At 41.6% G+C, this 13648-nt stretch overlaps 1 protein-coding gene across 3 annotated transcripts in view; it reads right to left on the bottom strand.

Moving 5' to 3' along the window:
- Positions 1-4858, bottom strand: part of CTTNBP2 (cortactin binding protein 2) — a 150932-nt gene extending 146074 nt beyond the window's left edge. Inside the window, exon 1 of one of the 3 annotated variants that reach the window (XM_032401711.1) lies at positions 4664-4858. In XM_032401711.1, coding sequence (XP_032257602.1) covers positions 4664-4744 — 81 coding nt within the window. In that variant the 5' untranslated portion in view covers positions 4745-4858. Of the gene's footprint in view, positions 1-3601; positions 4436-4663 lie in introns of those variants that run through there. The other 2 variants (XM_032401709.1, XM_032401710.1) reach the window with 2 other exon arrangements.
- Between the last annotated feature and the right edge of the window lie 8790 nt (positions 4859-13648).

Raw genomic sequence — 13648 nt, 5'->3', positions numbered from 1 at the left:
AAATCCTTTGATTTCAATGTAATCATCATCATCATCTTTCTCGTAACTGTTCTCCATTTTTTTTTTTTTTTTACTTAATGTCTAAGAGAAAAGACAAGTTTCCTTTTCCATGTTATACAAGTCTTGCAAAGGAGCTCCAACAGAGAAGAAGACAATTGAGTGCATTCAAATAGTCTTTTCTAAAACAACACTCAGATGTGCTTAGGTGGCAAAGTATATGGGGCAGAAGGGAGAGAAACTGCTCCATCTTTCCTAGGCACATTTAAAGTTGAATTCAGGTTCCAGATTTCTGGGCATTTGCAGACTATTCCAAAGCCTTGCCTATCTTCCTGTCCAATCTTTCCTTTTATTCCCTTTTCCTGTTTCCAAACTTCTTTCCATTTCTGTCTTGACCCCCCTCAATCATCCCCTCCCTCTACACCCCAGTGGGTGATTTGACCTTGACTCTATTTTAGGAAGAATTCAGGATGGGAGGGATGCAGTTACCATTCCCAGCCTCAGCCATTACTCTGAAGAGAGATAATCTAAAGGGAAAACTAATAGTATTGTAAATTAATTTTTTAAAAACCTGTGAATCTGAAATGTCACCAAGAAAAGCAGCTTGGAAAGAGACAATATACAAATACAAATAAGAACAAACAAACAAAAATCAGAAAATCAGGGTCATCTTCCAGAAACAAGAAAAGCTCTGTAACATCTATAATGTTAATTACTACAAATCATAGGCCAACAACTTAGTAACACACAAAGTAAATTTCCCAATTAGCCAAACAATAAGTATTATGACACAACTTCTTAGTGAGTGCTCATTTTCTTCATTCCATATTAGCGAAACACCTACCATGTATTTGCCTGGCACAGTGCTTAACCTTTGCTTTCTTTTGGAAACAAAACCCACACAGCTTTTCTTGAAGGAGGCTGCTCTCTTCCAGCTCCAGCCTTGCTGTGCATAAGATCAACAGGAGATATCTGTAAATGGCTGAATAAGTACTCAGTCTGTGAAACATTTTCTCACCTCATAAAGTTACATGAAACACAAGAGGATATAACCAACTGGCAATCTAGCCTAGGCATGGATTCAATCACACAGAAGACAAATGCTTTTCTCCAAACAAAATTGCTCCTGTAAGAAATGTAATAGCAACGATACCAACAACAATAATAAAGTCAAAAAACAGGCACAGAAATATACATTATTTAAGAAGAAAAAAGAGTGAAAAGCATCATGTTGAAAAGCATCATAGTCTAATAGTGGGGAAATATTTCAGTCGATTTCCTCAACTTCTAACCTATTTTTCTAAAGCACTCTGTTGAGACTGAAGTTGAAACTCTATGCTCATCTTGGAAAGCCCCTCCCATGTGCCCCAGGCCACCTTTCAAGGAATCCTAAGAACCAGTTACATGGCACACAGCTTCCTGCTGTCTCCACTTCCAAGTCCTCCTTCCATCTCAAGGCCCAACTCAAATGCCATCCTTCTGTGGAATGTTTCCAGGTCCTTTCACTAGGGATCCTTTCCATGACTCCTCCTCCCCAGACTCCTAATATAAATTATTTGTGCCTTTCATGACATCATCATGTCTGATTTGATTCCTTGGCACTTATCAGTTTCTACCATTGGAATGGGATGTGTTATTTTTTATGGTGGCAAAGATGTTACTCGTGATGCCACCATCTTGGTAAGTGGGTGGTAACGTGTTAAATCTAAATTATTCCCTACTTAAAAATTATGCTGTGAAACTTTCAATATTCTATAGCTGCCATATAACATGGTTGTTTTAAGAAAGCTTAGCAAAATTGGCTAAGAAAGTGCTTTTCTTTGCATTTACATTCAATATTGTCACCTGGAAACAAAAATTTCCAAGGTACCAGCTGCTAATTTAATATTCCTGTTGTGCATTTAATAAAAGCACTGTCCAAGTTTTTTTGTCATTATCACCATGACAACAAAAATTTATATCTACTTTTTGCATATTAGCTGCTCCAGAAAAGTCCAGAATGACAAGAATGTTGGTCAGCTTCCCAAACACAGCTCTAAAGAGATCTCCATTTTCCTTTCACTCTTAAATTCTTTGGTGACAATAAAAAAGCAGGAAGATTTCTGTTTTCCATACTGCCTTATTCATTAGGAGTTATTTTCAGAGTAGAAATAGCAATATAGCCTATAAAAGTCATCACATTTGGCTAAGGCACTGAAAATAACCCAGGTCTCTCGGCATGGTTCACAGCAAAGACTATTAATATGATCCTATTGAATAATGTAGCTGTTACCCAGCTTTACACTTGGGATGCTTTCAGGATTTAAACAGCTAAGAACAAGGATCACAAACTAAATTTAAAACACTCCACTGAAAATCACATTAAGCTGAAAACTATAAATTAAACATGTCTCTAAGCAACAATCTAAATAGTCAAAACTTAGTGAAAACACTCACTTTCAAAAATAGCCTACTGCTTTGGAGTCTCCATTGGCTCATGACTGCCAAATGTACATACAAAAATGCATAATATGTAAACTAATTCGAAATGAAATAAATCTCTAAAATGTAAAAAAACTTATTCCCTAAAAATGAAAAAAAATTTAAGTCCTCAGTTGCCATGAACCCAAAATGCATAAAAATGTCTTTGATTTTTAATCATCAGATAAGAAGCAGTTAAATGACAAATATTTAAAAATCAAGCTATAAGTCAAGTGGCTGATACAGGAGGACCATACGTTATTAAGTGAAAAGTAAAATGCCCAGTTTACTGCATAATAAGCCATCATCAGAATTTTACTAAGAAATTATTTAAAAAACTATTAGATTAAGCATCCTTACTGCATCCTCCAAGGATTCTACAGAAGTAACAAGTTTTACTTTCACAGATTTTTCCATGGCTATCACTAACCAGGGCGAAATGATAAAATCCCCACCTATCCACAGTGAAAAATCAGACTCCTGAAAATTTTCAACAACAGAAAGGGAACAGGGACCTTGTTAACACAAAAATCTGTCTGGCGCCCAAGAATCTGTTTGCAATCTAACCAAATAAAACTATAGATCAGTTACAGACCATAAATCAGATGTTTGTGTTTGGTTTAATTGTCAGGTGATTAAAGACTGAAGTATTGTAATAGAAAGAAGGCTGTTCCAAGTCGATTAAACAAATTCAACCTTCCTGGAAAACAACACACACCCTTACCTCTTTTTTCTCACTCCCCTCCCTTTAGCATCTCCTGGGGATGAAGGTACCCAATCACTTCAACTTCCCAGAGAGGTTTGTGTTGTCTTAATAGCTAGCTTCCTTATTGTATTTCACAAAAGGGAACTGATTTCACTGCATCACAAGCGAGCAGGTTTCATTTGAAATCTTAAGTTCACGTTTTCCATGCAAAGAATGAAAAATCAATTTTCCTCAAAGTTTCAGATTAAAACTTGCAAGTTTCACAAGTGGAAATCAGCAGCCCTCCTCCTCCTCCGTTTTTCCTTCTCTCCCTCTTTTTTCCTGCCCAGGCTCAGCTCAAGTAGCCTCCTCCACCTCCACATCTCTCCTCTACCTCTCCAGAAAGCCCTACGTCCAAATAGAGAGGGAAGAAGTTCAAATAGCCCAGATTATTCACACCTGGCCCTGCCCTCTGCTGCTCGAACACCGACTCTGTTTAGGAAAGAACTGCGGGGCGTCCATGCTCTTCTCAATCCACACCACCCGGAATCTCCCGCTGGAGCAGCGGGACCGCGCCAAGGGTGGGAGGCGCTCCCAGGGCTGCCTTTCTTTACAGATCCTTGCAGCTCCTGCGAAGCTGCTTCTCAACTCCGAAAACGTTCCCACCCAGGAAATGTGGGTCCAGCCCTCCCCCCTCCACCAAGGTAAGGGCTGGAAACCACCATTCAGTCTCTGTGCACAGGGATATTGTGGGGCCGAAAGTGGGGCCAGCGTTGGATGCAAGCTCATTAGGCTTCTAGATCCCAGCGAAGAAGAACAATGTGTGGACACCAGGTGCTGAATCTCCACCTTGCCCGGGCACCTTCTAGGGAAGAACGAGGACACCCTCCCATCCCGGCCCCCCATCACCAAGTGACGGGGAGGCAGGCAGCTAGGACGCAAAGCTACGACGCTAAGCGGGAGGCAGCAGCGCCCAAAGCCGACACCGGGCCTCTCTAAAGGGGCCTCAGGCACATGAACACACACACAATGGGCATCCCCACACCTGCCTGGCGATGACCCGTCTCCCCCTAGCTGCCTTCCTGGGTCCGCTGAGAGATGCCAGGCAGCCCCGAGACACGCGCCCACCACCACGCGCGCAGCTAGAGGCGAACAATGGGGGGTCAAGTTCGCCTAGAAACACACGCCAGCCCCCGCCCCTGACCAAACCCCACAACAGCTGAGGGAGTGGGCAAAGGGGTCGCACAGGACACACGCAGGGAGCCCCGAGAACCGGGAGGACCGGGAGTGCTTCCCGCGGGGCTGGGAAAGGACGGGAGGGATCCCGAACCCAGGCGGCCGCCTCACCCTCCTCGACCCGGACTCCGGCCGTGAGGCACCGCAAGGAGGGGGCACCCACGGAAGGGCTACCCAGCGGAGGGGGCACCCCGGGGAGCCCGGGGTTGCGGAGCACCCCGGAGCGCAAGCCGGGTCCAGCCCGCGCCTGCACTCTCCCCGCGCCCACCCCGGGACCTCGGTTACCGCCGCCTCCGCCGTGGCCCCCGCCGCGTCCTCTGGGGCGCGGGAGAAGTCGGGCTCGCAGCTCGCGCCGTCCGTCGCCATCTTCCTGCTCTAGCGGATCCGAATGCGAGCTCGGAGCGGCGGCTCCGGGTTCAGCCCTCTCGGCGCGGGCGGCGCTTAACTCGCTGCGGTCCGGGGACGCGGGCGCTTGCAGCCCAGCCGCCGCCGCCGCCGCCGCCGCCGCTCTCCCTCCTCCCCTCGCCGCCGCCCCCGCCGCCTTAACCCGCTGCGCGCCGGAGCGCCGCCCGCTGCCGCCGCCGCCTGGTCCCCGCCCCCGCCCCGCCGCCCCGCCGCCCCGCCGCCCCGCGCCTGGCTGCCAGCAATCAGCCGCGCGTGGAGGGAGGTACGGGAAATGGGCACGCGCCCCGGCCCGGCTAGGAACCTGCGCGAAGAACGGGGATCCAAAGCCCCGGACGAGATGGAGGAAAGAAAGCCCAGTAGGTGATTCTCCCGGCACGGTCCCCACCAAGCCGGCGGTGAACAGAACAACCGGATTAAATGTCAGGCCTCCCGATTCTGAATTCTCTGTACCGTCAAGGAAAAGCCTTCACTTCAGCCCCCTCTATCCCACCGCTAGGAATCACACAAGGCATCCTTTTCTTCTTTCTTGGATTTTTTGTTGTTGTTGTTGTTTTGGTTTTTTTGCAAGACTGCCACCAGGGCGTTTTTCACCTCCTGGTGTATATATTGGACTTTGTTTTGTTCTACCATTGCCTTGAGTCCTTCTCCGAAAACCATCAACTCCCAGATCAAAATTTGTCTTGCTACCCTTTATTCCGTGGCACCTGGCCCCTTGGCCTATTCCTTTTTTACAACCTCTTTTTCCAAGAAAGGTGGAGCAGGGCCTTTGTTTTGTTTTGTTTTTTGACCCGCAAGTCTGGGGTATTTTTTGAAGGGCTAACCACGAAATGTTAAGTGCCATTCTTGTAAAAGGAAGCTCTCTACTTTTAAGAGAATTTAAGAGACCCCCATGAGGTGGGGACAACACACACACATAATTTTTTCCTAAAAATTGATTGTATGGGAATTATAGGTCTCAGAAGATATATCATGAGATGAATTAGACCCAAACTCTTAATTTTCTCTTCCCACATCTGATTCAGTTCCTACCCTTTCCTGCCAATTCCCAGAATGTGAAAATCTATCACCTTATCAAGACCATATGGTACAGGCCTTCCCAAATCACCAGATCCCAAAAATGTGTTGAAAGCACAAAATCAAATGGAGGCATTCAAGCTGTGTCTCAAAAAAATAAATTCAAACCACAACCAAATCCTGGACTTAAAATTCTGGAAGATGAATGACTGGAATGTTCAGTCCAAGGGTTAACAGATCAAAGCTCATTTTTTTTAAATGGCAGACTCCTAATGAAAGGTTTTGGCACTTTAATTGCTTTGCTTTCCAAAGTAGATCTAAATCTGATACAAACCAGGGCAGAGAAAATCTTTTCAAGGACCTGAAAAGGGTGGATCAATAAATTGTTAAAAGTTCCTTCCCAGAAGGGATCTACATCAAGAAAGAACTTTCACCTGGAACCCTGGGGTTAAGGGTCACAGGCTTGGAAATCACCTCCAGGTTATCTTGTAAGCAGAGATGATCATTTACTTATTGTCTTTGACTTTATTCTGGTAGCTACTCCCTCTCTGAACCCTCTGATTTCTATCTCTGTTCATTATATCATTTCTTTTATCAAACATTCTCTATGAAATTGCTCAATATTAGAATAACTAGACTCTTTATCCAATGAAAGAAAAGCATTTGACAGTAAAACTTCAATGCTGAACTGATAGTAAAAACTTGAAGTTTTTGAATCCAAAACATTCCTTGTTCTTTTCAAAATTCATTTTTACACATCAAAAGGCAATGAATTTTCTTGACACTGATGTTCAATTACTACCACAGAAATTAACTGGTTCCCTTCTAGGGGAAAAAAATAAAATAATAAACTTCACTTAGGTGTTAAGAACTAGGGATATGACATGACAATATCCCTGAGAAGCAACTCCCATTTATTTTATACATGCAGTTCAATTAAAAAAAAAATCATTGGGAAGAAATAGTTTCTATGAGTCTAAATACAATTAAAGCAGAGTCGTCACAAAAGATTCAAACCCTGAGCGACTTCTTCCCTCTCACTCCCCTCCCCCCCTTTTTTGGTAAAATAAAAATAAACAGTTGAAAAAAAAAATCACAGAACAGCACATTTTCTAAGGGCCAAAATCCAAGACCTAGGAAGGAAAATAAACAGCATTTTGTCCCTACCTTAAAGCCGCCACTGCCTATTGCCAAGGATTGACGGAATATCCCACCCTACTGCACAGAAAGCACACTAGGAGTTAACTCCCTCACCAGTGGCCTGGCCTGGGGCTGCTTCTCTACCGGGAGGACACTTGCTGGTTTAAATTCTCTCTTGAGAATTAACCTCTATTGAGACTGCAAATTAACTCTTTCTGAAAGACTTTCTTTGCACAAAGACAGGCTCTACTAGAGTCAGACCAAATAGATCTGAAAGAGTAGTGACTTGATGGCTCTAGAAATTAAATATTTTGAAGCTTCATTAAATAGCTTAAAAAAAAAAAAAAGACATCCCAGGGCTCAAGTGAAAATTTCTGAAAAGCAGGGGAAAGGAAAAGATATTTTTAAAGATTTTATTTTATTTATTTGAGAGAAAGGGTGAGAGAGAGCACAAGAGGGGGTAGGGTCAGAGGGAGAAGCAGACTCCCCGCTGAGCAAGGAGCCTGATGCGGGACTCGATTCCGGACTCCGGGATCATGACCTGAGCCGAAGGCCATCACTTAGCCAACTGAGCCACCCAGGCACCCTGAATCATGATCTTTTTTTTTTTAAAGATTTTATTTATTTATTTGACAGAGAGATAGAGAGCACAAATAGGCAGAGCAGGCAGAGGGAGAGGGAGAAGCAGGCTCTCCCGCTGAGCAGGAAGCCCGACGCGGGGCTCGTTCCCAGGACTCTGGGATCATGACCCAAGCCGAAGGCAGCGGCCTAACCGACTGAGCCACCCAGGCGCCCCTGAATCATGATCTTTAATCAGTAAATTTCTTTCAGCATTAAAATGGAAGAAGAGATACTGAATATATTGCAAACAGAGAAAACTATTAGTTACATTGTCTTCTTCTCTGAACATAATGATGTGGCTGACCCACTGACAAACGAATTTATTTTGTCAGATTAAAACAATTTATGTTCTGAACCCTGGAATGGAGGTGCTTGTGCTGAGCTATACTCCGAGATTCTCTTTTAAGACCAGTGAAATGGGTTGCTGCAGCTAGGAATGCAGACTGTGGTTGGGGAGCCAAGTGGTTTTCTGATTAAACATGGCCTTGGCCTCACCAGCCACATCCTCCAACCCACTAAACCAAACACCCAGAGAGTTATATATAATGATGCAAAGGTATTCTTCCTTCCATGTGAGAAGATAAAGGAACATACACATATCCAAAAACAGTTTCCCTGGTAGAGTAAGAGAATTCTTTATTTCAGTTAAATGACAACATTTTTGTGAACTCTAAAGAGCAAACCATATGTTAACATGTCTTAGTATTGCCAAATGACAAAATTACTGAGTAGCAAATCATTTCTGACTGCATCCACAAGGCTATAGTTATACAATTTAAATATTCCAGACCACGTTTATCCCTGTCTACACCATGGTGACCCACCTAGAAAGCCCCAGATCTTGACACTGGGAACTCTAACAGAAAAGAGCCGACGAGCTTGAGTGCCCTGTATCTATCACATGTTTTTGAAGCCAAGGCGTTGCCAGAAATGAATTTTCATATGACCTAACTACATTCTCTCATAGTCAACTTGTCATTATCTACATGTGCTTAGGCTCTTTGTGGATTTTACTCAGTAAATTTAATCCTAATCTAGTTAGCCGTTCTTGTCAACAACCTATGGTTTTGGAAGGCCTCCTCCACCAACTGCAGTTGGTGTGTGCCAAGGGAATGCAAGCTAATTTTACCTAAGCTAAAGCAAAACATAATTAGGAAATTAAATCTGCTAGGTAGGATGCAAGCCAAAGCCAAACATAAATATATCATTATAATCACTCCCAGCCCCTTTTAACACCACCTTTAGCTGGAGACTGCATTTGGTCATTCAATGCTAAAGTGATGTCCAAATAGAAGGTTTTATTAAAGAGTTAAAGGTACAGTAAGAACATTATTCCCCAATCCAGTCACTCAGAACAGAAACTCCGGCTAATTGAGAACAATGAAGCAATGTTGATTCAGTTCTATTGAATGTTTTTAAAATCTTAAACCATTACTTGTTAATTTCAACTCTTATCTGCAGAAGTCATTTACTAAGGTAAGTTCTAGTGCAAAAGATGTTTTAGTGCAAAACCATTATGGAAAAACAATTTTAACAAAGAAATCTGACCCACTGCTGCCCCTCATCCACCTGAATTGGAAATGGATCTGAATATTTCCGTTTATTCAGCCTCATTAGCAACCCCACAAGCCTGCAGTATGTAGTTACTAGGCAACCACTAAGGCAGGGGTGTTTATACCATTAGGCATCAATTATAACAAGCTTTATTTTTCTTAGAAAGTTTAAAAACTTTATAAATAGGTTGTGAGATCAGATCCTTTTCTCATCTGATTAGGAGTGTAGAGCTAGCTATAAAACCAAAGCTGACATTTTCTTTTCACTATGGAGTATGTGATACTCAATTCAAAAGGAAATGTAGTGTTTGAAGAATTAGTAAGAACAAAATATTGATGCCCTTCAACTTTAATAGATATGCAGGTGGTATTTATGATCCACGCAGTGATGATTTACTTATGATACAAAATACAGGAGAAAAGACATGAATGTGTAAGTCTCCCATGTAAAAATGTGAAATAAGCCACATACATCAACATTTTCCAGGCAATCATAATCAATTAGCCGTACACTAAGTTAATAGAGTTTCAAATGGCTTTAGAATTTTTTTTTACGATTTATTTATTTGAGAGAGAGAGAGAGCTTGAGTGGGAGGGGCAGAGGGAGAGGGAGAGAGAATCTCAGGCAGACTCGGCACTGAGCGCGAAGCCCAACGCAGGGCTCCATTACAGGACCCAGAGATCACAACCTGAGTAGAAACCCAGCCGGACTCTTAACTGACTGAGCCACCCAGGCAGCCCCCCTTTGGAATTTTTGAGACATAAATTCCATTTTACATCATCCAAAATCTCACTTGATGACAACAGGTTTTTTTTTTGGTCCACCATGACATATTTTTAATTCAAATCAGTTTAGCTCACTTAAAATTGCCAGAAAATATGATGCCATTATTTGAAAAGAAATAAAATAAATATATATGGCAGAAGTTATCCAATTAACCAACAAATATAAAATAAAATTTAATTCACAATATTTTTAAAACAATGTCATGGCTAGACTTGAAGGTTTAATTTTATTTATGATTCAAGAACTGAAAGAAAAAGCATTAGTTGCTATTTCATTCCGGGGAAGGGGAAGTCACTTATAGAATAAAGAAAAATACTTCTGACAAATCAACATTTAAGTAGTCTGGAATGTTTTATCCTGGCAATTAAAGAAATTTAACCACTGAAATAATTTTATGCTAGCAATACAATATTTTTTCCTTATGGAAAAACAGAAATAACCACATACTGATTATTACTATCAGAGTCAACATCCCTTTATCATTACAGCATCTTTTAATGTTCATGATTTATCACTTTCAGCATTAACCTCTTCATTGTTAAGAATCACCCAGGTGTCCCCCAACTGCTCCCCCTGCTTGTGCTCGCTCATGCTCTCTCTCTCTGACAAATAAATAAATAAAATCCTTAAAAAAAAAAAGAATCAATTCAGTTGGAAAGTATTTTACTGCTACTTTTTCCTTCCTTCAGATCTGCTAAGGACCCCACTTTGTCAGCTTTCAGCCTCTACTTCCTGATTACTAACCATCCAAAAGGGATGATGCCATTTGGGTCATGAGACACCTTTGCTTGACATATTCTGCTTGGATCAGCCCTCCTCTACCCCCACCTCATGTGGCCATAGATACCAACTGGAATGGTGATGGGGAACTCCCTTCCCAGAATTTAAAATCTGAGGAAGGGGCAAGGGAGAAGTTGAACGGAAGCTTCTCCAGACTCCCTGACCTTGAGCAGTGGATAAAGGCTCCTTGCTTAGAAAAACCACATTGTATAGCTCTATTTCCTGTAAAGAATCATTTTTAGAGCTAGAGAAACACACAAAAATGGAATCATAGATTCAAATGTGAAAGGCAAAGCAATAAAGCTTCTAACAGGAAAATATTTTCATGAACTTGTAAATCAGAACATAAGTTCTGACTTCTAATGCAATCCAATTTATCAATCTTTTTCTTGTGTGGTTAGTGTTTTGCGTCCTGTTTATGAAATCTTTGCTCAGCTCCTTGGCCTCCCAGATGCTGTTTTGTGTAGGCTTTCTTGGAGTCTCATCCTGCACATGCTCAGCTTAGAATTTAGCCTAAAATTTGAGAGGAAATCATGCACAGAGTTTTTGGACTCTTAAGTTTCTTCTCTGGGACTTTGTCCTTCAAGTCCCACATACTTTGGCAACCCCCAAATCCTGACATTTATCTCTTTGGCCCAGGAAAACTCATTTTTCCCCAACTGTTCCGCATCCCCATCCTCGCCCTTCTCTCAAAAATCACAGCCCCTCAAGCCTGCATTTATGACTTGCCAACACCTCTACCAATTGGTTCATATGTATGTTGTTTCACTTCTTTTTGTTGTTTTTAATAGGAGGATTGACCCTATACTAAGTACCCTGTCATGACTAGAACTGGAAACCACATGTGCTTACTTTTAGAAGGAGTGTTTATAAGTAACAAAACTTCCTAATGTTCCCTTGCCTAACCAGATTGTATCCAGGACCGTATTATTTATTTTCTCATCCTAGGGATGGGGGGAACCCAGCTGAGACTCTCCAGTTGCCGTTGACAAACAGAATCCAGGCACTGATCTGCTACCTCATCCAGAGTCAGGCATGAAAAACCATGTTGGGAATAAAGGATGACATTGCAGCAGTAAATGTATAAATTCTATTACCAGTCTTAAAAATGTAGTGATGTGCCTCCTATTTCCAGGGAGTAGCATGCCTGGCAGCTTTCAGAAAATGAAAGAAAAATGAGAGATTGAAAAGAGAAGGAGAGGAAGAATAGAGTGAGGATGGCCTTGGGTTTCCCTTAGTTAAGAGACTGAGGGTCAAAGGGATGTCTTTCAAAGAACAAACACATCTCAAATGTGAAGATTCTGGTACATTCTGGAAAACTTTGACAGATTTTCTGGACGTCAAGGTCAAATGAATATTGGTGAGTATGGAAGAACATTAACTTCAAGCATGCAATACCTAACACTGAGCCAGCACATGACAAGCAGTCAATAAATATTTAGTCAAATTAATTCAATGGAACCAATGGATGGATAAATGGAAAGATAGGTGAATAAATGGATGGAGTAAATATTACTACTTACTTACTTTTTTGTGTCATTGGCCCCTTACGCATTGTGGTGAAACTTATGGATTCCTTCTCAGAAAAAAATTTTAAATGCATAAAACAAAACAGCATTATAAAGAAAATTACTTATGTTCAAATCCAGTGATCAAAATTCTGCATATAAAAAAAGAAAATTTTGTAACATAGGAATAGATGTGCTTCTCTCTTCCATAAGGAAATAAGATGGTATAGTGGTAGGCCCATAAATAATGTAATTTTGAACTCGCCATGAATGTAAATGATATTTTGAGATCTCTGTAACAATTGTATTGAGATTTAAAAATATCTGTGATTTCTATTGAGACAAAGTCATAGGCGCTCCTATTATGGTCTGTTACTAAATTCATAATTGAAGTAAATGTTAACTATCAGCGAGAGGTGAGTGAACATGAAAATATAATTTTTAAAAAATTTTTTATGGACCATTCCCATGGAATTCTACCCATGAATCCTATCATTTAAGAAGCTCACTCAAGGGGCGCCTGGGTGGCTCAGTCGCTAAGCGTCTGCCTTCGGCTCAGGTCATGATTCCAGGGTTCTGGGATCAAGCCCTGCATTGGGCTCCCTACTCAGTGGGAAGCCTGCTTCTCCCTCTCCCACTCTCCCTGCTTGTGTTTCCTTTCTCGCTGTGTCTCTCTCTGTCAAATAAATAAAATCTTTAAAAAAAAAAAAAGAAGAAGAAGCTTACTCAATAGATATTAAGGAGAGTTCATATTTGTAAAAATAAAAATTTCTACCCAATTTGAGACATTTAGTGAATTATATATATAAATATATATTTATATAAAATTGTGCATATATATATATATTTTTTTTTTTTTTGAGGTGGAGAAGGATGGAAATTTAGATGTATTAGGCCAAGTAGGGTATGCTGAGAAGGTTAAAGATTCCCAAATGCTACCCCCGCTCATCCCCCCAAACAAAACAAAACAGCTCAGGACACATACTGTAGAGCAGTTGTTAAGTGCAGGGTTCCATGATTAAGAGCCTCTTTCTAGTTGAAAATAGAGCTACCATATGATCCAGCAATTGCACTACTGGGTATTTACCCCAAAGATACAAAAGTAGGGATCCGAAAGGGTACGTGCACCCGATGTTTATAGCAGCAATGTCCACAATAGCCAAACTGTGGAAAGAGCCAAGATGTCCATCGACAGATGAATGGATAAAGAAGATGTGGTATATATATACAATGGAATATTATGCAGCCATCAAAAGGAATGAGATCTTGCCATTTCCAACGACGTGGATGGAACTGGAGGGTATTATGCTGAGCGAAATAAGTCAAACAGAGAAAGACATGTATCATATGACCTCACTGAGGTCATATGAGGAATTCTTAATCTCAGGAAACAAACTGAGGGTTGCTGGAGTGGGGGGTGGGGTGGGAGGGATGGGGTGACTGGGTGATAGACACTGGGGAG

Source organism: Phoca vitulina, unplaced genomic scaffold (assembly GCF_004348235.1).
Source record: "Phoca vitulina isolate PV1807 unplaced genomic scaffold, GSC_HSeal_1.0 scaffold4, whole genome shotgun sequence".
Taxonomy (NCBI): Eukaryota; Metazoa; Chordata; class Mammalia; order Carnivora; family Phocidae; genus Phoca; species Phoca vitulina.
The sequence above is the reverse complement of the archived record's forward strand: the minus strand, read 5'-3'. Positions and strand labels throughout refer to the sequence as shown.